A 23,891-nucleotide genomic window follows, 5' to 3' on the forward strand; every position below is an offset into this window, starting at 1 on the left:
AGTACGGGCCCTGCACAATGCAATTTTGTGCCAGAAAGCCCCTCCAATACCAGCACCTGGACCATAATCTGTCCAAGACAGCTGGCCACAAGCTTGCAGGGGTGTTGGGCTCCCATGCCAGCCAGCCCCAAGCCTTGGGGTGGGGAAGAGTGTGGTCTCCCTGAAACCAGCCAGCTGGAAACCATTTGCTGGGGGAGGGTTTCCCCAAGCCAGCCAGCAGTAAGACTAACCTCTAAACTTTCCCAAGTGCTCCTTTTTATTCCCACACTCTAGCCAAGACACAGATGCTTGGGGCAGCTCTTGAAACCCCAGAGCCAGGTCTAGAGAAGCACACAGTCCTCCGGCATGATCGCTTCAGGTTCAGCCCCTCGAGGGTGGCACAGGCAGATGGCAGCCCCTGCTCCCTCTAGGCCAGACACGAGAAGCACCCACTCCTTCTGGCACGGGGCAGGGAAGGTTTTGCGGGCTGTGACTGGTGAGGACGTGCCCCACGGGAAAGCCACGGGTCCTCCCTGCTGCGGTGGCCCAGATGTCTTTCTTTCCAGGTGAGCCGTGCGGGGCTCACTGCATGCTGCGGGCTCTGAGCTTCAGCCAAACCTGGGGGAGAAAGGAAAGGCAGCGTTCAAACACCAGCTCAGCCCAGCGGGGTAGGGTCAGCCCCCACCTCATGGATGGGGCCATCACACGGCCCTTAGTCCAGGCTCCTGCTGGGCTTTCTACTGGCACCAGTCACCCCTGGCCTCCCAACAGGGTTCACCCTCCTGCCAGAGCAGCAGGAGCCCCTGCGCTCTATCCCAGCTCTGCCCCCAATTTGATGCATGGGCCTGGATCCCAGGCTCCCCAGCAGCAACAACCGGAGGATCGGAGGTTCATGCTGGGAGGCTTTCCCAAGCACAGCTCACCCTTGTCATCAGCTGCAGAGAGCAACAACAGCCACAGAGCTGAGGCGCTGCAAAATCTTGCTCCTGAGAGGTCCCTCCTTCACCCGCCACCACTGGAAGCTCTGGTCACGCAGCTCCGGTGGAGTATCCTGGGTGCTCTGGTCACTGTGCCCCACCGTCAGCAGCACGTTGAAGCAGACGCCATCAGCCTTCCCTGCCTCCTTGCCCAGGTGCTGCAGGCCCAGGACCCCCTGGGCTGTCACAGTCACTGGGCCCAGCAATACGCACTCGCAGAGCAGCCGGGCTGCTGACGCCCGCAGGCCCCGGCGCATTTCTGTTGGGGTTGTGCTGCAGGCCATCACCGGCAGGTGCAGGGCCCCTGCTGTGCTCATCAGCACCCACAAGTCCCCGGTGCTGTTGGTGAAGGCTGCCAGGAGCCGCTGGCAGATCTGGGTGCAGGGCATTTCTGCTGGCAAGGTGGGTGGATGGGATGGGCGGGTTCGGTACCGTGCAGCCAGGTCCAGAAGGGGTAGGATGTCCGGCGCACGCAAGGGCAGGGTGGGAGACTCGCGATCCCACCACCGGGCTTGTAGAGACTCAGCGTCAGCTTCCTGCAGCGTCTTCAGGCTCCCACCTGGATGAAGGGATAAGAACAGGCTCTGACGGTGCTGCGCTCGGGGCCCTGTATTTTTAGCATAGCTGAAGGCTTGCCCTATCCTCCCTGCTACGTATGCCAGGGCCAAGGCCAAAGCCAAGACGGAGCCCTCCCTTGCCCAGAAGCCCTCAGGTCTGGTTCAGCTCTGAAACCAATATTGCTCCTTCTTCCATGCTTCCCCTGGCTCTTCCAGCCTTGTGGGCACTGCTATGCCAGCTGCCCACAAGGCTGCTCTCAGCTTCTTGACCACCTCCAGCTGGCACAGTACTGTAACCCTCCCGTCCCGCTGGCTGCAGGGCAAGGGGACTCACCTGTCGGCTCAGCAAGGAAGACAAAGCGGATCCAGGCAGGGCCCCTCTCCTCCACTGCCAGAAGGGTGAGGGGATCGCACTCCAGCCCCGTCTCCTCTTTCACCTCCCTCCTCATGGCCTCCACAATGGTCTCGTTGGGCTCCATCCTCCCAGCAGGCAGGTACCACATCCCATGGCACTCGGCCTTGGCTTCCTGCATCATCAGCACCTCGTTCTGGGAGGGAGGAAGAATCACAAGTCATGGTCAAGGAGTCACTGGCATTCTGGGACCAGTACAAATTTGGAAAGGGGCCAAGTCAGGCCCTTCCCCTCACTGTCTCCATCTCTAGCCCAGATTCGAGGGATCAGCTTGCTGAATGGGGAGCTATGAGAGGTTTCCTTGAGTAAGCCGACCCCCCCTGCTCTTCTGGAGGCATCTGCAGCGGGCCGCGCAGCCTGAGGCCGCTCCCCAGACTGCAAAGTCTCTCATCTTCAGTCTCGCTTTTTTTCAGACGTCAACAAAAAGGCGGCACAGCAGGTCCGGGGGGTGGATTTGCAGCAGCCCATGCTCGGAGGGCAGGAGGGAGCTGCGTGCTTTCTGTTCTGCACAGGCTCCCCCTGCCAGGACGCGGGGCACCCACAGCACACGCACCCTCTGCCCCTTCCCAAACGCAGAGCCCGCCTCACCTGGTCATTGAACAGGAGCGCCAGCACGATGTAGCAGGCGTTCCTCCGCAGCCGCACGGGCTGAGCGGGCTCTGGCGCAGAGTCGTACCTCTCCTGCACGGCCCATCCTCTCCCTGCCAGCACCGCGTCCAGCTCCTCCATGACAGCCTCGGTCTGGGGGGTCAAGGGGGGGCACGGCAGCTGGACAGGGACCTGGGTCACAGCAAGCCAGGCAGGCAGGGGCTGGAGCTGGGCAGGTGCAGCAGGGCTGGGGAAGGGGGAGCTTGGGGAGCCCCTGCCCTTGGTCCTGATCCCTGTCCTGCCCCCCACGCACACTCACCCCAGCTGGAGCAGACTCACGGAAGAGACCTCCGCGCCCTACTCCCATTGGCTGGCTGGGATGCCACGCTCGCCTCCCATTGGCCATCCCCATTTTCATTCAGCCCTCAGCGACTGCAGATGTTTCTTAAAGGGGCCGCGACCCCGCACCTGAGCGTGGGGATCCTCTCAACAGGGGCTAGTGGTGGCAGTGGTCCTGAGGCATCTCAGGGGTTCATAGGGGCAGATCCTGAGGCATCTGCTGCGGGGGGGCAGGAGGAGGAAACGTGGGACAGTGCTAGTGGTTAAGAGGCACTTAACCCCTGGGATGCCCCAGAGCCACTGGCACTGCCTCTATTAACCCTTAAGATGCTGCAGGACCACTAGCACTGCCCTTATGACCCCTTGAGATGCCCCCAGTGCCCTTGGCAGCACTCGGGGTGGGGGGTCCTAGGGGCAGAGCAAGTGGCCCTGGGGCATCTTAAGGGTTAATGGAGTCAGTGACAGTAGTCCTGGGGCATCTCAGGGGTTAATAGGGGCAGTGCCAGGGGCCCCGGGGGCATCTCAAGAGGTCATAGGGGTAGTGCCAGTGGTCCTGCAGCATCTTGAGGGTTAATGGGGGCAATTCCAGTGGCCCAGGGGCACCTCAGGAGCTAATAGGGGCTGTGGAATAGCCCCTATTTGGGGTCTCTAAGATGCCAGGGACCCTAGGGGCATCTCAAGGGGTCATAGGGGCAGTGCAAGGGATCCCGGGGATATGTCAAGGGGTTATGGGGCAGCACCAGTGGCCCTATGGCATCTTAAGGGTTAATAGAGGCAGTGCAAGTGTCCCTGGGGCATCTTAATGGTTTATAGAGGCAGTGAGAGTAGCCCTGGGGCATCTCAAGGGTTAATAGGGCACTGGGGACATTTCAAGGGGTCATAGGAGCAATGCTAGCGGTCCTGCAGCATCTTAAGGGTTAATAGAGGCAGTGTCAGTGGCTCGGGGGCATCCCAGGGGTTAATAGGAGCAGTGCCAGGTGCCCAGGTGCATCTGAAGGGGTACAGGGGCAGTGCTAGGTGTAGGCAAGGCTTGAGGGCTCCTATCAGGACACTCATAGCTCCTCCCTTTGGGGTCAGGAGCTGCAACCCCCACGGCCTGTCTCCTTCTCTCGTGGGGGCATCCGGTGCCTGTCCTGGCATCGCTGCAGCCGGAGCATGGTGTGAGTGGGACCCACCACCCCTCTGCTCACAGCAGCCTGCATGGAGGCTCCTGGTGCCAGCCTCTGCAGGGCCCTCATCAGCCTGATTGCTTTTCCCCATGGGAAGCTGGCATCCACGCAGCACCGGACAGCAGCTGGAGGGTGCCCACACTGGCCTTTCCTTCACGTACCTCCTTGCCATCCTGCCCTGCAGGGTCTGCCCTCTCCTGTAGCTTGATTGCACTGACTGTAGAAAGCCTGAACGAAATGCACCCCTGACCCCTGCACCCACTCAGCCACGGAGTACAGGGCCTCCACGCAATGCCACGCGGCAGCTAAACGGAGCATAACTGAGTGACCAGGGAGGTGGCAGGGCTGAAAGGTGCCAGGAACTGATGGGGCTTATGCACCTCACCGTGCTCATAACAAGGGAACCAACAGGCCACTATCGGGTCTGGAGTTCGTTTTGCCCTGTTATCCGGTGTGGGTGTAAGGGGAGCACGCTGTGCCAATTAGTGTTAGAAGCACCTCTGTCAATCCTTCAATCCTATCTACTTTATTGAAATGCCTAAACACAGATATTTGAGCTGAACTTTAGGCTCCAGTGGGAGAAACATTGATTTTTTTGCTCTTTGACTAGGCCAGCGTTGTTCTACTATCATGATGCTGCCTCCTGTCGCTAGCTAATGGTTAGTCCAGGGCTTCCTTACAAGGGTTTCCCTTATTGGGCTCAGCAGAGCACACCAAGCATTTTGGATGCTTCTTCACAGCGTACCTGGAAATCCTACAGCAGACTGGAAGCTGAGATGTGGTAGAGATGGCACCCCTGCGTCTTTCAGATGGCTTTACGTGTTTAAGGCTGAAGTGCACGCAGTGGTATTTCTGGGTGACGTAGATCTAGCATTCCCCTATAGTTAAGCCAAGGTCTCAGCCTAGGGAGCATGAGCATTTTTAAAAACTTACCTGCTGTTACAGTTTCACTCCTACCCCACCAAACACATTATTGATCGGGGGGGGGGTTCAGCTACACAGCTGGCATTGCAGCCATCCCCATGTACAGCAGTCATGCTGCTCCAGGGAGAACGTGGGGGCTCAACCCACACTCCTATTCTTGGTGGCACCAGCACCACCCCCATCCCAGGCACCCCCACACATGGCTTCCTGTACCCCTACCCAGGGGAGGCAGGAAGGAGACTTAGAAACCTCCCCTTCCACATCACAAGATTGACAGGGTTAAAAAAAAAGCAAAAATATGTTTATTTGACAGCATAATTGGTAGAAATTGAAAAACACACACACACACATAAACACGCCCCCATTGCCCCCCTGAATTGCTCTGGGTGACAAGTTACAGAAAGGACCTTCTTGGGGACACTGACACCTTTGTCTCCAACTGCAACTAGGCAGAAGCAAGTTTTTTTACATTCATGGGAAAACACATTTCTCCCATTCAAACACCAACCCAGCGGGAGCAGTGCTTCGAAACAAGCACCCGTTCCCCCCATGGTGGCTGAAGTGCACCGCACAAGGAGCTGGTGGAATTGATTTCACTCCTGGAGACCGCCAGGTGCTTACATCCTGATCTTGCAATGACTGGCTTGGCCCAGGTGGACAGCACAGCTCTCACTCTGTACCCAGGTCTCCCTCCCTGCAGGCCTGTTACAACCCCAGCTATGGAGCCCGGCACACAGGGTGCAAAGGCCCAGGCTTTGAAGGATCCCAGGTTCAAATGCTGACACAGTCCTGCTAAGCTCAATAGTGCAAGGGAAGGCAAACCCTGAGTTCCTGACTAGGAGCTAAGACCTGGCACTGAAACCCTTGGTGATTCACCCAGCACCTGAGAGCTGAAGCCTGGGAGAGCATTCAGTTCAAACCCGCCTGTCAAGCTGATTTTTGCAGGTCAATGCCCGGAGCACAAGGAAAGCGCTTGAGGCCCAGAGAAGGGGGGTCACTCCCTTGAGGCGGCACTGAAAGCTTTCATGTCCCCATTTGCCTGCCCCGTGCTCAAGCTGTGAAGCTGCGGCTGCTGTCATGTTAACTGGGTTAGATCACCGGATTCCCAGGGCTTGAGTTTGCAACTGGAGAAGGTGGAAAGTGAGTGTCACTGGGACGTGAGCTGGATTCCTCCAAAGAAATGAATGCATCTACTCCAAGCAGAGCCTCTGCTCACTTTTGAGCCCCAGAACGCAGGCTCACAAGAGCAACTGAACACAGGCAGCGTGCTTGGGGGAAGTACTAGGAACCTCCCCCATCCTTTAGACCTCTGGGGACGTAGCCAGCATCCCCACTTGGCCGCTCACCTTGCCCAGCTGCACAGCGGGCAAGGTGCCAGCTGAGATCTGTATCATGTCACCTAGATACAGCTCTACTGGGCTAAAAGCTGGGCTGTCTGTTATCTTTGATAGGCCCTGTGAGATGAATGAGAAGCAGGGACACCTTGTAAGAGACTTCAGAGGACTCAAGAACACAGAGCCAAACAGCTCAGAGCCTCTCCTGAGCAGCTCCATGTCCCTTAGGGTCTAACAGTGTCTCTGGACTCCAGTGCTGAAGCTTTTCCCCCATGTGTAAGGAGGCATGAGAGAGGGCTAGCTCCTTAGGCTCCAGCTGGTGCCACCTTAAGCCACAGTAGGTTCCCCTTAATGCAGGGAAAAGCCTGTGTCTCCAGCATCTGCAGCACATCTGGAGGCTCAGAGAAATGCAAGCTGGAGGAGAGCCACCCACTGGGACATGATCCCAGATGGATCTGCTGCCATGAAAAGTTGAGGCCCAAGATGTTCAGAAGGACCTATGTGTCTTCCCCAGCACAGCCCTGGCCTGCCCAGTTTTAGTGCCACTGCAGACCAGAGATAAAAACCCACAGACGATTTCCAAATAGAAAGGCGTCGTCATTCACACCGATCACCACAGTGTGTAATGAAAACAGGTATAAAATCCATCCAGCGTGATCCACACGCAGCAGGAACAGCAGAAAGATGCCTGGACTGATATGTATGTACACAGCAAGGTGTCCTGTGAGCAGGGGTACGCGTGCAGCCAAAGGAGCCGGCTACATGGCAGACTTCATCTCCCATTCCTGAAAGAAGCAAACAGAGCATGATTATTGTCCATGGGTGGGGTCAGGAAGGAGATCCCCAGCTCCATACTGCACCATGGGGTATGTTTTTGGCAAGAGGAGCAGCTGTCCATGGCCCAAGAATGGATAGCAGCTGGGCAATGAGCTCATCTGTTATTCCAGTGCAACCTTTTCTATGCTTTATGGAGTTTCCTGATAAAAACTAAGTTAAATTTCAGTTGCTGTGATGGGAGGGCAGGCAGCCCTACGTGGCACTTGCAATTCTCCTCAAAGCAAGCAACGAGAGCCCATAGAGTCCAAGTTCAAGTTACATTTAAAAGAAATGGAAACATGGGAAATGCACAGTTAATGGGCTCAAACACACTTAACTGCCCACAAGTGCCTTTGCCCCCTTCCACTGGACCATAACAGCATGGTTGCAATTCAGGCGTTATTCTGCTTGTGTCCCCCAGGGAAGGTATTTAAAGACATCAGATGCTCAATTTGTTTGCCTTTGGCATGAGTCCAGAGCAAGGCCTGAATTAACAGATCTTGTTATGGCTCTCAGTGGGTGAGCTCTTCTGCCACTGCACTCCAAAAGACTAGTACAGTGCCTCCCAACCTTTCCACACTCAGAAAATACTAGCTCTTACTTTTCACTCACCTTCACCCTGCAGCAAAATACTAGAGCAATTCTTCCACTGCAAGGAACTCAACAAAGACCACAGCAGGACAAAACGGTTTTAACACTAAGGCTGACTATTTGAAATCTCAGGGTTTAGCTTGTGAATCATGTTTGCATGTCCAGTGGTGCTAACACTGTATAGTGGCACCCTTGAAAGGATCTGAGGGCGTAACAGGGTGCTGCAGCACCGTGGTAGAGGATCACTGGACTAGGAAAAGAGAAGGCACACAAGTTCAAAGCCAGCAGACCCTGGGCAGCAGAGGGAGGGCACTACTGGTCAGGTAAGTGGCTGGCTGTAGGTGGATGCTCAGCTCCAGTTAGGGGTCTAGGAGTTAGCTCAAACAGTCCCTGACAATGGCCAGCATCCATCAAGCCTCTCCCACCTGGAGCATGACCCCCTGAGTGGGACAATACAGAGAAGACCCCTATCGTACCTTTCTCTTTTGAAGCACCTTCCCCTTCTCAATGATGACGACGGACGGTGCCCGCTTCAGGGTGCCCTTGGCAGAGGATGTGCGCTTCAGGAGAGGTGTCAAGAAGGAGCCCTGTTTGTGAAGGGAGAATGGCAAGGCTGAAGGAGACACTTCTCTCCCAATTCTCCCCAACCCGGCTGCAATGGGTGGGCCCCCTTCTCCTCCCAGGGTTGGGAGCACAGATATCCAGCACCTTCCAACCCCTGCCTGAGTTAAGACCTCTCCCCTAGACGGAGGCCTGCAGGTAGGTGCGTGCCGAACCATGCAGCCCCCCTTCCACATGCCATTGCTCCCCTTCACAAACCTGCTTCTCTCACATTGTAGCTGTGTCACACCACCATGGTCCCCCCAGTCCTTACCTCCGAGCCCGCTGAGCAGGTGGCGGTGGCTATGTGGCCCTTCAGAGACTTGCCTATGGCCAACAGGTTCATCTCCGAGCCAGCTTTCAGCCTGGTTTTCATCCGACAGGCTCTCTCCAGCTGGCCCACCTTCTCCTCCAGCTTGGGGAAGGCTCTCTTCCCTGCAAGGAGACAAGCAGATGGGGTACTGCAAGATCCCTGGGCAGTGTGAGCCTGTGTGGCTTCCTGGTCCCATCAAGTGGATGAGTGCCATGCCCATCCCACATCCCCCGAGTCATGGGGCCCAGGGAACGGCGCGGACATCATACCAATTAGGAAATCCAAACCGTCCCGCGGGCCCTTCCTCTCTGACAGCACCAGCGTCTGCTGGGACTGGGGGAACTCCTGGCTCTTCATCTTGGGGGCCGCTTCTGCCCGCTGTTCACTTGGAGAGTTGCTCAGGCTGGTTTGGGGAGTGACTGCCAAGGCACAGCAAAGGAGAATGGCTGTGATACCAAGTGACCCATGAGCAAGACTACTCCCACGGTGCTGGGCACAGAGATGGATGGCACAGCCCCTTAGTGCCAGGCAGAAAGAGGAACCCAGACAGGTACGATGGTGAACTGTGCATGGGTACTATGCTGGGGTGAAGGGAGGGGCAACACTCACCTGCCGTCTCCAGAGTCCTGCTCGCTGCGTTGCTGTAGGCGCTGTTGGGAACAGCAGACACGGGCCTCTTTGGCTGTCCTCGGGCGGCTCTGTCCAGGCTCCGCTGCTGCAAAGAGACCCTGGTGAGAGGCCTGCAGGCACAATGGAGGGGCAGGAGAGCAGGGGTTTCCCCAAGCCCAGGTCCATGGCTGCCCCTAAAGCTGCAGTGAGCCATTGGCCTTCCCAGGAAAAATGCCCAGGAAGGCAAAGGTTACCAGCTGGTGCAGGATATCAGCATTGGAGTACAGGGGGTCTGGGGGTGGCACTGGTGGGAGCTGCCCAAAGGGGTCATCCATGTAGGCGTTGGGTGTCGGGAACCTCCGCAGCAGTAGCCCCCTGTGGGCAGAGTGGAGAGGGAGCCCATGACTCTGGGTACATGAGGGGACTCCTGCTCTGCTCAGTGCCCTGGATGTGCAACCGAATGGAGCAGGGCCTGGCAGGCACCGATCGCCGCCCCGCTGCAGGGCTGCACAGTACCAGTAAGGGCTGCTTCCAGTACAATGATCCCTGCCAGTCCTTTGAGCAGGCACTGGGGAGAGGAGCCTAGGGCAGGCATCGGTCCCCTGCCTCTGTCCCAGCAGAGGCATCTATAGGCAGCCCAGGACCCAAGCAGAAGGGAAGAACCCACAGGTCCCAGGAGCTGGAGGTGCAGAGGGTCATGGTTCTCCCTACCCCACAGCCGGGGAGCTGGGGGTGTCTCCAAGGCTGGTACTTTCTATGCTGCTCCTTTCATATGTAGAGGCAGACTCTGCTCCCCTCGTGCCGTGCAGGATCTCTAGCCAGGCATCCCTGTCCTCCTCTGAGCAGGCCTGCAGCAGAGACAGGACAAGGCTCAGCTGTCTCACTTGGGCTGCAACCACCATGCTTGGGCCCTGGATATGGCCATGGCATCAGCTGGCACACCCCTGCCCCCTGCTCCTCTCTCGGGGCATGGGGCCACTCAGTCCAGAGCTATGCAGAATAGGGCATCGTGCTGAGGGACAAGTAGATCTGTGCCCCCCCTGACTCCGGGGTTCAATCTGCTGCTGAGGCCAACAAGGCTTCAGTGCAAAATCCTGTCCCTTGACCCCTCTAGGGCCTTGGGTCTTGTGTGAAGGCACAGGGTGAGCCACAGGGGCAATGCCAGCTCCCCAACCTGCCCCATTTCCCCTGCCTTGCTGTGCCCAGGCATAGCAGGCCTTTGTGATACAGCTGTGAGCTGGGCTGGGCATCCCCGGCTCTCCCTGCAGCTGGGCAGGCTCCCAGGCTCCTGCTGCCTGGCCTGCATGCTGGGCCCAGGAGGCTCCTGGCACAGAGCGGCAGAGCCAGGCAGGGGCAGCCACCTCCCCAGCTCCCCACACCATAGCTCTGGGGACGCAGCTGCAGAGCGCACCTCCAGGACGACGACCTCTCGGCCGTGTTGGGCCAGGTGGATGAGAAGGGGCTGTCCCGTGTCAGCCCCCGAGGTCACCACGCAGCCTGCCAGCAGCACGGTGCCCGCCAGGCTCTCGGGGCAGCTGGGGTCTTGGAGCATCTGCAGGGCGCCCTGCTCCACTGTGCACCACAGCTTCTGCCGCTGCCCATGCAGCAGCACCTCCAGGAAACCTGCAGGACAGGGCCAGGCCTTGTGTCAGGTGCTGAGCACAGCCCCACCATGCAGGGGCAGAGGAAAGGAGCTCAAGGAAGCCCAGCCCTGCCTAGCTCAGCACCTGGCTTCTACAGTCCCTGGCATCCCCCACTGGCTCCACCAGTGGCCCCAGCACCCTTCCCAGTTCTGCCCAGTCTACCCCTGGGCTCTGCAGTGTCCCTCAATCCCACCTGCAGCTCCCCCACCATTCCCAGCCAGCCCTGCCCAGCCAGCTCCAGGTCCCACCACTGGGCTGGCTGAAGTGACCGCTGAGACATTTTGCACCTCCTTTCTTCTGCTCTCCGGCTGGGACACTGCCAGCTGCAGTGGGGCTGGTCACAGAGCCATCCTGGCTGGAAGCAGAGCCTTGCTGGGGGCTGGGCGCCTAGGAGGAGAAGGCAGACAGGAGCCAGGCTCAGCAGTGCTGCGTAGCGAGGGGCTAAGGGGAGCAGCTGATGGGCAGGGGGGCACAGGGCTGTGTGCCGCAGGGTGGCAGGATGCCCCAGCACAATCCAGGCTGTCCCGGTGGCAGTGCCCCCACCAGCAGCAAACCAAGGGCTCCTCTGCTGAGCCCAGCTGCTGCCAGGCCACTGGCCCCTGTAGCTAGAGGACAGATGGCTCTGCAGCCTGCTTGGCAAGTGAGGAGCTAGCCAGTGGGCTGGGAGAGTGGAGGCCTGTGGGGCCAGGACCTGGGGGTTGTAGTCCTAGTACGACACGGCAGGTCTAAGGGAGGAGAGAGGAGACTTGTCAGGACTCTGGGGTTCCAGTCCCACCTCTCTCTGCCACAGACTCACTGGGTGACCTAGTCCATGTTGCTTCCTCAAGTGCCTCAGTTTCCCTGTTATGCCTTGGTGGGCAGATTAGGCATCTATGTGCCCTACAGTTCGGGTTGCGCGGCCCCTACTCACCCTGCATAAGCCCCTGCCCTGCTCGGCGCCAAGGGACACGGGGGAGCTGTGTGCAGACAGCCCGCTCAAGGGGTTGCTGCTCACCTCTTCGATCACCTGCCAAGGAAGGGGCAACATTACAGCCTCTGCCTGCCCTCCTGGGTCCCAGGATGAGTCCTATCCAAGGCAGAGAGGGTGCTTTGGGAGGGCTGGGGCCCTGAGCTGCAGCAAATGCACCAGGCGAGAGGGGATGGGCAGACACGCAGGTCCAGGGACAGCAGTCATCAGCACCTGCCTTGACCAGGACAGGGAGCCACAAAATCATGTAGCTGCCTGGCTCCAGCTGATGGGACAGGGCTGGAGTGAGGGGCAAAGGGGTCCTTTAGAGACAGTGCCCAGCCTCACCTAGAGCAGGGAGCAGGCAGTGCCAGGGGCAGGACAGCAATGGGGGAGAGGATTAGAGGGGCCCATGCTAGCCCCCGCTTGGACACCTAGCCCCACCTGATGTTTGCCTGCAAGTTGGCTCCATCCAGAGGCTGGTTCCCCATCCTCCCCACCCCTCGGCCCCTCCATGCAGAGCTCGGCCAGGCTGCGACACCTCCAAACCTTCCTCCAGTCCTCAGCCTGTTGGCGGCTCTGGAAGCCGATGACCAGCGTCTCGGCAGATGCCCCTGTCACCTTCAGCTCGTGCTGCATCTTCTTGCTGCGCTTGGCCTTGTAGGTGACACGGCAGCCCCGCAGATCCAGCTCCAGCACCAGCTGCATGTCCTTGGCACACTTGTAGCACTGTGGGGGCACGGGGAAAGGGTCACGTGGGGCTGGGAGAGCTTGGGGCCTGGCCCAGCAGAGACAACTTTGCATGGGGGAGTCAGGAACTTAGGGATATGGGCCTGGAGAGTTAAGGGGCAGGGTCTGTGTGCAGGGCAGGAGGGGTAGGTGGTGGGGAGCAGGGTCTGGAGGGATGTGGGGGCGAGCTGAATATTCATGCTCCTTCCATTCATGCATCTACCTGCTCTTCCTGCGCCTCCTTCCCCCACTTTGATCCCTGCCTCTGTTCTCCCCACACAGCCCGCATCACTCCCCTGGCACCTGCTGTGTCCTGAGGGCATGGGCTTGTCCCCAGGGCAGCCCTGCCTCCACCTGCCCCTGCCTGATGCTCACCAGCAGCGTGTGCTCCCGGATGATGAAGAGCTGCTTGGCCCACTGGCCGAGCCACCGCTTCCTCCAGAGGAAGCCGCAGAGCTGGGCCTCGGGGCGGGTAGGGGCCTCCCCGAGGCTGGCAGTGGGTGGCCACTGGATGTAATGTGCCCGGTCTTTCATGCAGTCCTCATCCTCCCCGTACGACTCATAGTGGCTGCTGTCCGTGTCTGCACCGCCCACTGTGAAGAGCAAAGGGAGGAGGCTGGAGCTGGGGGGTGGTCAGTGCAGTGCGCTCGGTGCCAGGAAGGTGGGATTTGGGAGTCATGCCCAGGTCGGTGCCAGGAAGGTGGGATTTGGGAGCCATGCCCGGCTGCGGCCTGGCTGAAAGCCAGGCAGAGGGGCCAGCTGAGCCCTGGTGCACCAAAGGCCATGCCTGTGCAGCCCACGTGGGAGGCAGAGAGATGCTGCAGCTGGCATGCCTGTAGTGCAGCAGCTCCTGTGCTCCCCATGGCATCCCAACAGAGCAGGCGGAAGGGAGTTGGTTACCTGAGCTGAGGTTTCCCCCAGGGCTGATGGGCTCTGCCTCCTCATAGGAGTCATCCGTGGGCAGGCTCTGAAGGTAGGGCAGGATGCCTGCTGTGTTCACCTAGGGGGAGAAGAGAGAATCAGTGCAGCGCTGTTGGGCAGGTGCCCACCCTCTGCAGGCTTGCAGGGCAGACACCCTCTCCTTGCCCTGCACCAATCCAGGCCCATTGACAGCAATCTGCAGTGCGCAGGGCAGGGCTCTCCCCAGCATGGAGCAGCCTGGTCCTGCCCCCAGCGTGCTGCCAATTCCCAGTCTGGCATCTGAAGGAGACTGAGACCAGAAAGGCTATGATGCCCATGGTTTGGGTTTCTGCTCCCCTAGTGCCTGCAATGCCCCTAAAATGGCCTCTAGTAAGCTCAACAACCTGCTCTGCCTCTGGCTACCAAATGAACCGCTCCTGAACTCATCAGCAACCTGCCACGGGCAGCTGCTATCTTTATGGCCAAACCCTGTCCCCAAGGGCTGTGCCCACCCACTGCACCCCCTCCTCGAGGGCCCACATCTGCATGGCTCTGTGCAGAGGCAACCCTTTGCCCCATCTCCTGGCAGGGGCTGCTGCCATAGTGGAGCTCGACAGCTCCTGCCAACCCATTTCCATAAGCACACACAGCAGTGTCCTGCAGCTTGCACCACATGGCAGTTGTCACCCTGACACACCACAACTGGGGAGACAGGGTGTCATGCTGAATGCAGCACAACATGCCAGCCTCTCCATGCTGGGCTGCACAGGGCATGCAGCCCACCAGGGAATGATCTGTGCTTTGTGCAGCACATGCCCCTTCCCTGCTGCCAGCGAGGCAGGTCACCCCTTGTGCTCTGTAATATTCCAGACCCCAGCTGCAGTCAATCTGATACCCCCTATCCAATGCAACAGGAGTCCCTTTCACCATGCAATAGGGCTACTCCTCCTCGGTGCATACCAGACAAGTGCACCGTTCACTTCACTGCAAAACAAAATGCCAGGCTGAAGCTGTTGCCTATTGCTCCTCTAGTCACCAACGCCAGGCTGAACCCTATCAGCACCTGGCATTTCAACCTGCGTCCCCCGGGTCACTTGGCTGTACTCTGGTGAGCTCTGTGCCAACTGCAAGGGCAACTGGCTACTGAAGAACTCATTGCACTTGTTTGATTGCTCCAGAAGCAGGGCAGGGGCTACTAAAGCTTTGGAAATGAGAGGCGCTGGTCACTTTGGAGGCTGGAAGCCAGGCTGGCTATGTGCCCAGCGCTGTCACTGCTGTGGTATGTGCAGCCCGGACACTGACATTAAGAGAAGCCTGGAAAACAGGGCAGCTACTCAGCTTCAGGGCTGCTGCAAGCAGAGGCGGCTGAGCTGGGGGCAGGGAGCACCGTTTGCATGGCGTGGGGACAGAAGCATGTGCTGGGTAAGCATGGCCTTCCCCCAGCCTGGGACCGTGCTCTACCTGGCGAGCGTGCTCTCTGCTGCAGCCTGTGGCATGCAAGGAAATCTGCCTCCCTTCTCACAGGGCGACAGGCCCCCGTCAAACAGTGCAATGCCCCGACTATAGCTCACCTGGCATGGGGTGCTTGAGACCTCTCTGGGCAGCTCCCAGTCCATTCATCCACCTCTATGGGATGGTGGGAGGAGCAGTGCCCAGGAAGCCTGCCAAGGGGGCACAAGGTGGTGCTCCCAGAGGCCTTGGGATGGATTCCAGTGTCTATCTGGAGTTGCACCACTGATGCCTGGGGAGGGGCTACAGATCCAGGGCAATTCACTGGCCTGCAGAGTCATGGGTGCAGCCATGTCCTCCTCTCGGTGATGCTGTTGGAGAGGCAAATGAGCTGCTCCACAGCCCCCCTTCCCACCCCCCGGAGAACTAGGGTCAGGCTGGGGACCATGCTCAGCCCTCGGGGCCATGCCGAGGAATGACATGTGCACAGCAGGCCCTGGCAGGCGGCGTGGGAACATTCCTGGCCAGGCCTGGGGCTCCCCACGCTCCTGGCTCTGCTCTGTCTGCCACCAGGGACCACCAGGGGCAGGCCACAGCGCCCTCTCCCTCTCCCACGCCCCAGCTTGCTGGCTATCCTGCTCGGGTGCTGCTCTGCCGGGACCGGCATCCTGGAAGCAGAGGCACTGGGGAGCTTCGGGGGCAGTGCAGCGCCCACTGCTGATGCTGGGTGGCGTCAGGGCTGCATGTCCTGGGCAGGAGGACAAAGCTGTGATCTCCACCCTGCTTCTGCTCTCGTGTGGCTTCTTACCCCGCCAGGCGCGTGCTGGGTGTCTGCAGGGGGCGGGTCTGGGGAGCTGGATCCTGCAGGGGAAAGCAGGGCATGAGGAGGAGCATTCACATCACTTCCACTGATCCTGGGCTCCACCAGCAGCAGGAGGATCTAGTAGGGGCACCCCAAGTGCTGGGTGCTGCTGAGCTCCCCTCTCCCAGGGCTGGGTCCAATCTACCCAGTGCCAAGGGCTTGCAAAAGACCTGGGACAGACAGCAAAACCCTTTCCCAGCACCCTGCACCTTCAGGCTCTTGCAGGGTGACGTATCACAAAGATCCTTTTGTATCAGTCAGGTCTGGGCAGCCCACCCCCCAGCTTTGCCTTGGGCAGGGGCTGCTCACCTGGTGGTAAGCTTGTGCCAGCTCGTGGCTGGAGGCCACTGTTGCCGGAGGATGGTGAGATGCAGCGCATGATCATGTACTCCGCATCCTCTGCTGTGGGGAGAGAAGCCAGTCAGGACCACGGGGACCGGCAAGGCCTGGAAGAGGCTGGATCTGAGACACAGGAGGGTGCTGGGGGATGCCAGACCCACCTAAAGGCATCTCGGACTCTAGTGTGAGCAGGATTTGGCCTGGGGCTGGGGAAAGCACCCAGCTCTTGATGCCAAACACAGACCAAAGATTCAGGTGCCTCCAGGATTGCTCCAAAAGCAGGTCAAATATGTGTTGGCTTCTGGGCTTACCCCACAGCCAGCCTCTGGCTTCACCTTGTTTTAGCTCACTCTTTGCTGCACAGTCTCAGCAAACAGCCCCTCCCTTCCAGCCCAGCCCCTGGAGAGGGGATTGCTCACTGGTCAGCTGGTGTGGGCAGCCTACAGACACCCCCAGGCACACCTGGCTGGGACTTGCTGGTACAAACCCACTGGGCAAACACTAATGGGAACAAAGAGGGTGGAAAGGCATGAAGAAGGAAATGCAGATCACATAAAGGTGTCGATTCACCCAGCTTGGCACAGGGGATGATCTCACTGGCTTAGCAGCATTACACAGGGTGCTCTACTGCTGGGATCCAGAAAGGAGGGACCTGGATCCAGACAGCAGGGACCTAAAGAGCACCTCAGAAGCCCTCTTGGCCGAGCAAGACTATAAATAATAAGGGTCTGGAGTAGCCAGCTAAAACCTTCCTCTGTGCACCCACCAGCCCCAGGATACCTACACGGAGGACCCTGCAACCTGGCAAGCAGCTCAGCAATTGACTTCTTCTTGGCCTGAGCCACATAGCTGAGGTTCTCTCGGTCAAGGATCAGCAGGAAGGACTCCAGGTCCAGCAGGAGCCTGTCCAGATCTGCAGGCAACAGAAAGGAAGGGTCCTGGGAGAGGCTGCCAGGCCATGTCTACTGGACATCCCAGCAAGATAGGGGCTGACAGGGGAGTGAGCTGGAGCCCCAGGTACCCAGAACAGGCCCATGAAGAAGAGTTACGCCTGCAGCACCATTCAACCCCACGAAGGAGCAGAGTGCATGGAACGGCACATACCCCCTTTACCCCAGACCCGTGCCAAACCCATCACCCTGGCACCAGCTCCGCGCGCCCACGGCTCAGCTGGGGCCGTGCGGCCCCCCTGCTCCTGGCTCCTGCACCTGACCCCGGCACGCGGCACAATCCGCCCATTCAGAGGACACAAGAGGTGCCCAGACAGTGGGGGGCGGGGGGGCGCAGAAGGGGGCGATAAGGAAAGAATAAGCAGCCATGGGAGACTGAGAGCCTTTATGTTTGCAGTCAAAGAGCAGGCTTGTCTGCAAGACCGGCTTCCAGGTTCTTTGAGAGGAGCCATGAATATAGTATTTGACTGGCAGAAGGACAAATGCAGCTCAGCCCTCTATTAACTCCTGTGCTTCCCCTCCCCACCCACCCCCAGCCCCAGCTCCCGCACAGTGAGGGGCAGAGGAGCTCCTTGGTAGCCCCTCTTTTGCCTTCACACTGTCCCTGCCAGTCAGGGTTGCTTACAAATGTTGAATGTCTTGGCACTGTCCCCCAAGTGGCTGCCTTCTCACCTCTCCCTCCTCCCATGCCCCTGCGGGCAGACAGCAGGGCGGTAGAGGCCCTGACACCACAATCTTTCCAAAGCCACCGGCTCCCATGCCGCAAGACAGCGGGGATGGGAGGCAGGGAGGGGGAAGGAGCAGCTTTTTGCATGGCACGGAGCAAACCTGCTGACAGAGGCTGGCGTGTTCCCCAGGAAATGCTGAGCATTCGCCCACCACCCCCTGCTGCGCTGGCAAAGAGGAATAAGCCTCCCTGCCGGGCCTGGGACAGGGCAAGGGCACCCAGAAGGAGCCTGTCTGCCTTTGCGGCAGACTGGAACACGCTTGGCTTCCTTGCCAGCTGCAGTGGGGCCAGCCAGCAGCACTCCGGGGTTGGAGACCAGGAGTCACATCCCATTTCTGCTACTCAGCATCGTGATGAGCATCTCCAAGGTAGCCTGTGCATTCAGAGGGACATGGGGGGACTCCTGGCTCGGGACCTGCCAGCCCTGCTGCATCCCCTAGAGCAGTCTTTCTCCACCCATGGGTCTCAACCTAAAAGTAGGTCACAAGAATATATGAAAGGGTCATGAACAAGCTTTAAAAATGGATTCTCCTTTAAAGGAGAAAAACATGAGAAGTGGTGGGTTTTCTCTTGCAGGCTGGCAGAGTTCCAGCTTGCAAGGAGCTGCTTGGGCCCCCCCCGTGCCCTACACATGCCCCCAGGGCCAGGGGGCTGTTTACGGAGTTGGGACCAGCCATCAATGTTTACAAATGCACCCTGGTACAAAACCATTGAGAAACACTGCCCTTGGAGACAAGTCACGGCCGTGCTCTCCGTTCTCTTATCTGTGAAATGGGAACATGGCTCGCCCTTTGGTGGATGGTGGGAACAGAGGCTTCGCCACACATCTGCTGTTCTGCATTAACTGCCCCATGTGCATGCTCTTACCCCAGAAGAAACACAAAGTGGTTTGAGGCTGCTGGGTCACCTCCAATCGCCGTAGGGGAAGAGCCCATGCAGGGGAAGCTACCCTGAAGCAGCTGACACCTGGGCAAGCCCCATTTGCTTTGCCCTGGGGTGGCTTGTTGATGTACCTTGCCCTCGGGTGATACCTTATGTTGCCACGATGGGTTGGCCCTCAGTCTGCGCCTTACCCTATAACTCAGCTGCTCTGTTACAAGATTGCGAATCCACCTCTGCCATCGCCCCATCGCCAGCAGAGCCCACAACACTCACCCCCCGAGCAGAGTGGGGTGCCAGACTCAGACAGGAGCCAAGACCTGACCAGCGCCATGGGATGGCTCAGTGGCCTCCTCCATCTCTGCACACCCCGGCTGAGCTCACACTTGCAGCGAGCTGGTTGCAGTCTCAGCCTGGTTCCCATCCTTATTGCAAGGGGTCTGGAAAGGAGAAGTGTCACCCAGGTGGTGACCGCAGCATGGGTGGCAGCTCCTGGCACCCAGTCCCCAACAGAAGCAGGGTCTGCTTGGCATACCAGCAAGATTTCCTGCACTTGGGGAACATATGGCAGAGGAGGGGCCTATTCCCCTGCTCCTGGGTGCCCCCCACCCCTGCCAGTGACACAGAGCAGAGCCTGGTGTGGGCAGATGCCCCCTCCCTGCGCCTGCATGCGCAACCTGGGCCCAGAGCTAGCGGCACCCCCAGGTTGGCTCCGCTTACAGCTCAGCCACAGGTCCCACACGGGACCCTGGCCTGTGCCCCGCACTGCCTCTCCACCTCTTTTGGACTAAGAGAGATAGGGGCTCGTGCTTCCAGAGACACAGCCTTCCCCCTCCTGCTTGCCCGCATCCAGGCTGTGCCCTATCCTTCCTCTGCCCCGCCGGCCCGCCCTGCATCTGGAAGTGTTTTACATCTCCCTGCTCCCAGCTGCAATAAAACATTGCAGGCCTGCTGACGAAACCCACTGACTCCTGGCGCGGGGCCTGGGCGTCCCACTCCCGGCCCCCTACCCCGCCCCCTGTCTCCTGCCGGCTTCTCCAAACACAAAGCTGCAATTTTCTGCCTGGAAAAGCTCCGAGGTCATCGAGGATCCTCTGGCGAGGCTGCGGCACCTGGCTGTGGTGAGGTGCAGCCCCACAAGCACCCCAGCCCTGCAGGCTGGGAGCAGGGAGAGGAAGGCTGCCGTCAGCCACAAGCCTCTCTTGGAAGCCGTCTGGTCCAGGGCCCTGTTTCTAGAGCTCCACACTTGTCCTCCAGCTTGATACAGGGTGATGAGTCTGTGCTGAGACCCACGGACTCACAGCCTGCAGCCCACAGCTGCCTCCTCCCATTTTGCACCCCAGGGATACCTCAGCCATCCCTGGGGCCAGCCTGGTTCTTACCCTGCCACCCTGCCAGGGCCTGTAGCTTGGCCTACCTCTCTGCCTCTCCTCCTGCACAAACCACCCACCTCTCCTGGGTAACCTGCTTTCACTCACTGAAGCCTCTGGCTCCTGCCAGGCCCCATCTGCCTTTTATTCCTGGCAGGGCTGGGCTCAGCTCCCCTGCAGTGGGGGCGTCATCCACCCTGCTCCCCATGCCAGCTTCTCCAATGCACCCTGCTTTAGCCCCTGCCATAAGGAGGAGCTACAGACCCACACAGGGCACTGAGGGGCCATGGTCCACCAGCCCCTGGCTCCATCCTTGCCAGAAAGGTCAGTCACGGAGCATGTGCAGAGAGGGTCCCTGCCTGGAGGACAGAAAACATCTGGCAGGGAGGGAGGGAAAAAGTCAGGATCAGCAGAGCAGGAACCAAACATCTGGACTTGGCAAGACGAGGAGAGGGGATAGTGACTAATCCCCTGCACCTTGTCCAGAGGGGTGGGGGAGTGGAAGGGGGGCAGGAGGGTGTTGGGAGCAGAGGCAGCCGAGGGACACATCCCAGGGAGCCTGAGCTCCAGGGGGCTGTGCCCCCCCAGCTCCTCCCCACACCACTCTCTTCTCCCACTGCGGAGCCTGAATTCCTCTGCGATGACATCCCCTCTGCAGAGCCATCCACTCAGCCCACGCCTCTCCCTAAGCCTGGCCCAGCCCAGTCTCCAATGCCCGGCCTGCTGGTGCCTGCAGTTTGTGCCCTGCCACTCACCCACGGTCCCCCTGCTCCTCCAGGGGATAGCCGGTGAGCTAGCAAGGGGTCCCGTGCCACCGTGGCTGTAGGAGGAAGTCCTCCCTGCACCGAAGGGATGAGTCAGGGCCTGTTACGCTCGTGGCCCGTGGGTGGCATGTGGGCATGAGCACCCTTGCAGGTGGGAATGCACACCCTCCTTCCCATGCTATCACACGTGCGCACACCTTCCTGAAGACGTGTGTAGGTGCGTGGGCATGCCAGCAGCGGAGGGCTTGTGTGTGCAGTGCGTGCGCCTTGTCAGGCACGTGTACATGTGGGGTGTATGACTCTACACGTGTGCACAGGAGCCCCTGTGCGTGTGCCCACCTCGGCCTCCAGATGCGCGTGTGTATGTGTGATGCGAGTGTGCATGCACACAAGCCCTGCTCCCTGAGCTGTGCTCCAGCCCTCGGAGGGGTCCCCGACTCACCCCTGACAGCAGGCCAGCCACAAGCATCTCAGGCCAGGGAAATGTTACCGAGATTGAAAACAGCTGCCTGTGTTTCCATGGTAAGAAAGAATCATTTAAGGTAAACGCCTTCCCCACACCAGCTCCTTCTCCTGCCCATGCCCCCTCCCAGCGGGGACGGCTCCGACGTGACAAGGTCCCCGCAGCTACCCCTTTGAGGGGAACAGGCAAGGCTCTGCCGCAGCCCCTGCTCCCTCTGTCTCCAGAGACAAGGAGCTGGGAGAGTCTAGACAGCACAGGGAAAGGCCCATGGAAAATCCAGCGCCTCCATCCAACCCGTTCCAGACACCTCGTCCCTCTGGAGCTGTCAGTGGCAGCTGGGCTGCAGGACCACGCGTGTCCGCACTGACATGCATGTGCAGCCAGGTCACAGGCACCCAAAGACACTTGCTAACAGCATGCACGGCTGCAAGGAAATGAAGCATCCTCTCTGCCTGTGTGCCCAGGTCTCACTGCCCACGGTGCTTACTGGCAAGTCTGGCATCCTCTCTGCAGAGCACGCGGCTGGCCAGGGCTCCCTCATGGTTTGATCCCTCCTTGGAGCCACAGGCACACTCCAAGGGTGGTGAAGGGCAGGTCGGGATGCCCACACAGATGCCATCCCTGCTGGGCCCTTGGCCACCTTTGCAGCGCTGAGCCCAGGCTCTGGCTCAGAGCTGAGGGTGCAAAGGCAGCAGAGCCAAAACCAAGGGCCGCAGCATGGTCTGAGCTCGTGACTCTGGCAGGAGCCTCCCTGCAAGGGAGATCAGTAGGGTCCAGTGGGAGAATCCTGCCCCTGAGCTGCCCCCACAGTAAGCAGTGTGGCAGGTGGCTGCCAGCTCGCAGGCCCTCCCACCCTGTGCCAGGCGGACTCTGTTGCAGGAAGTCTCTCCCCTCCGATCCCCGTCTGTCGTGGGGTCGGTCTCTGCTGTGCAGCACTTGGACCCGCATGCGAACCGCGGGATGACTCAGAGGGCATAGGGATGAGGGAGGAAACGCGGCAAGAAGACATGGCAATTACTGTCATTCCTTTTTGGCGCTGCATGTTCCCAGGCAGAGCAGGAGCGGGTCTGTCCAGGCATCTCCCTCCCAGGCAGGGACCTCAGCTCATACCCTGGGAACAGCAGGGATGTGTCTGACCCCCTTCCCTTCCCACCTCTCAAACACCCCTGGCCTGGGGATGCCACTGCAGGGAGCCTGGAAGACAACTCGGCAGGGAGCCACAACATGCACAGCAGGGCTGTAGGGATGGCCCCATGCCCCAGCGCCCTGCGGGACACCCTGGACATGCAGCTGGTGCCCATCGCACGTGCAGCCTGGGCCTGGGAGCCCCGTGCCCCAGCAGGCAGAGGAGGCTGGGGCTCTGCACACATGGGCATGGGGACGGGGCCCCAGGCATGCCTGCCCGCTGGCTGGGGCACAGGCCTGGTTGTAGGCACCACTGCCCCTGTCCCCACCTATGCCCATGCCCACTCTCCTGCCCATCCATGCCCCAAGTCTGCCCCAGCCCTTCCCTGATTCTTACCCATGCCTTCCACTCCCTACCCTACCCTGGCCCTTACAATCACACACATACACTACACATACACACAGATATGCAAGCACGCACACACATATGCACAAATGTGTACACACATGCAAGCACAAACACATCTGCACAAGCATAAACACACATAGAAAGATATGCACACACACAAACATGCACACACACAAACATATGCACACACACGTGTATACAAACATGCACACTCACAAACAGGCTCACATACACAAGCAAACACATATGCACACACACAAACACAGAGGCTCACACACACACACATATGCACGAACACCCCCCAAACACATGAATAAACACACACATGCACACACCCAAACACACATGCACAAACCCACAAACACATATGCACACACAAACACATAGGCTCACACCTATACACAAGCAAGCACAAACACATATGCACAAGCACTCCCCCATACACACACAAACACACATGCACACTTATGCACAAACACAGGCTCACACACATACACAAGCAAGCACACACAAACACATATGCACAACCCCCCCATGCAAACACATGAATGCACACATGCGCAGACAGACACACCCAAACACATGCACACACCCAAACACACATGCACAAACATATGCACACACAGGCTCACACACATGCACAAGCAAGCACACACAAACACATAGGCACAAAGACCCCCCCAAACACATGAACAAACACACACATGCACAGACACACAGGCTCACACACATACACAAGCAAGCACACAAACACATGGACAAACACCCTTCATACAAACGCATGCACACATATGCACAACCACATGGGCACAAACACCCCCCATCCAAACACATGCACACACACACACACATATGCACATCTGTGCACAGACACCAGCACACACGCACACGCCGTGTCCCTCGCAGCCCGGCCCGGCCCTACCTCTGCGCCGCTCCATGGCCGGGCCGGGGTCGGGGCCGCTCTCATCTCATCTCATCTCATCTCAGCCCGTGGCTGCGGCGCGGTGGGAGCGGCGGGCAGAGCAGCGCAGAGCAGCGCAGCGCCGCGCGGCCCGCGGGAGGGGGAGGCCGGGCCGGGCCGGGCCAGCGCAGCGCAGCGCAGCCTTCCCGCAGCGCCGCCGCCCCCTG

At 59.2% G+C, this 23,891-nt stretch overlaps 2 protein-coding genes across 5 annotated transcripts; both read right to left on the bottom strand.

Moving 5' to 3' along the window:
• Nucleotides 1–233: 233 nt before the first annotated feature.
• Nucleotides 234–2,872, bottom strand: NUDT18 (nudix hydrolase 18). The gene is made up of 4 exons (XM_019491428.2): nt 2,514–2,872; nt 1,848–2,061; nt 903–1,515; nt 234–597 (listed from the first exon to the last, which is right to left on the bottom strand). Exons 1-3 carry the CDS (start codon nt 2,652–2,654, stop codon nt 911–913), a joined length of 960 nt encoding a protein of 319 aa, XP_019346973.1. The 5' UTR covers nt 2,655–2,872; the 3' UTR covers nt 234–597; nt 903–910.
• A 2,352-nt stretch (nt 2,873–5,224) lies between these two features.
• Nucleotides 5,225–23,834, bottom strand: LOC102573155 (actin filament-associated protein 1-like 2). 4 transcript variants are annotated; one of them, XM_059730687.1, is made up of 17 exons: nt 23,686–23,834; nt 16,861–16,989; nt 16,047–16,139; nt 15,684–15,736; nt 13,427–13,526; nt 12,902–13,119; nt 12,419–12,526; nt 11,762–11,857; nt 11,139–11,238; nt 10,620–10,831; nt 9,920–10,056; nt 9,463–9,583; nt 9,209–9,314; nt 8,869–9,018; nt 8,561–8,721; nt 8,163–8,273; nt 5,225–7,064 (listed from the first exon to the last, which is right to left on the bottom strand). In XM_059730687.1, the coding sequence occupies exons 1-17, from the start codon at nt 23,699–23,701 to the stop codon at nt 7,038–7,040; spliced, it is 1,938 nt and encodes a 645-aa protein (XP_059586670.1). In that variant the 5' UTR covers nt 23,702–23,834; the 3' UTR covers nt 5,225–7,037. The 4 variants fall into 4 exon arrangements, with proteins under 4 accessions (XP_059586670.1, XP_059586669.1, XP_059586671.1 ...); XM_059730686.1 differs by having other exon boundaries at nt 12,347–12,526; XM_059730688.1 differs by lacking the exon at nt 23,686–23,834 and having other exon boundaries at nt 12,347–12,526; nt 16,047–16,136; nt 16,861–16,937.
• Nucleotides 23,835–23,891: the final 57 nt, after the last annotated feature.

Source organism: Alligator mississippiensis, chromosome 7 (assembly GCF_030867095.1).
Source record: "Alligator mississippiensis isolate rAllMis1 chromosome 7, rAllMis1, whole genome shotgun sequence".
Lineage (NCBI taxonomy): Eukaryota > Metazoa > Chordata > Crocodylia > Alligatoridae > Alligator > Alligator mississippiensis.

Coding starts and splice junctions, on each gene's coding strand:
- NUDT18 (XM_019491428.2), bottom strand. CDS start 2,654: ATGGAGGAGCTGGACGCGGTGCTGGCAGGGAGAGGATGGGCCGTGCAG. Junction 2,062..2,513: donor CGCTCCTGTTCAATGACCAG/GTGAGGCGGGCT, acceptor CCTCCCTCCCAG/AACGAGGTGCTGATGATGCA. Junction 1,516..1,847: donor CTTCCTTGCTGAGCCGACAG/GTGAGTCCCCTT, acceptor CCCTTCATCCAG/GTGGGAGCCTGAAGACGCTG.
- LOC102573155 (XM_059730686.1), bottom strand. Junction 16,140..16,860: donor CAGGTTGCAGGGTCCTCCGT/GTAGGTATCCTG, acceptor CTCTCCCCACAG/CAGAGGATGCGGAGTACATG. Junction 13,527..15,683: donor CCCAGCACGCGCCTGGCGGG/GTAAGAAGCCAC, acceptor TTCTCCCCCTAG/GTGAACACAGCAGGCATCCT.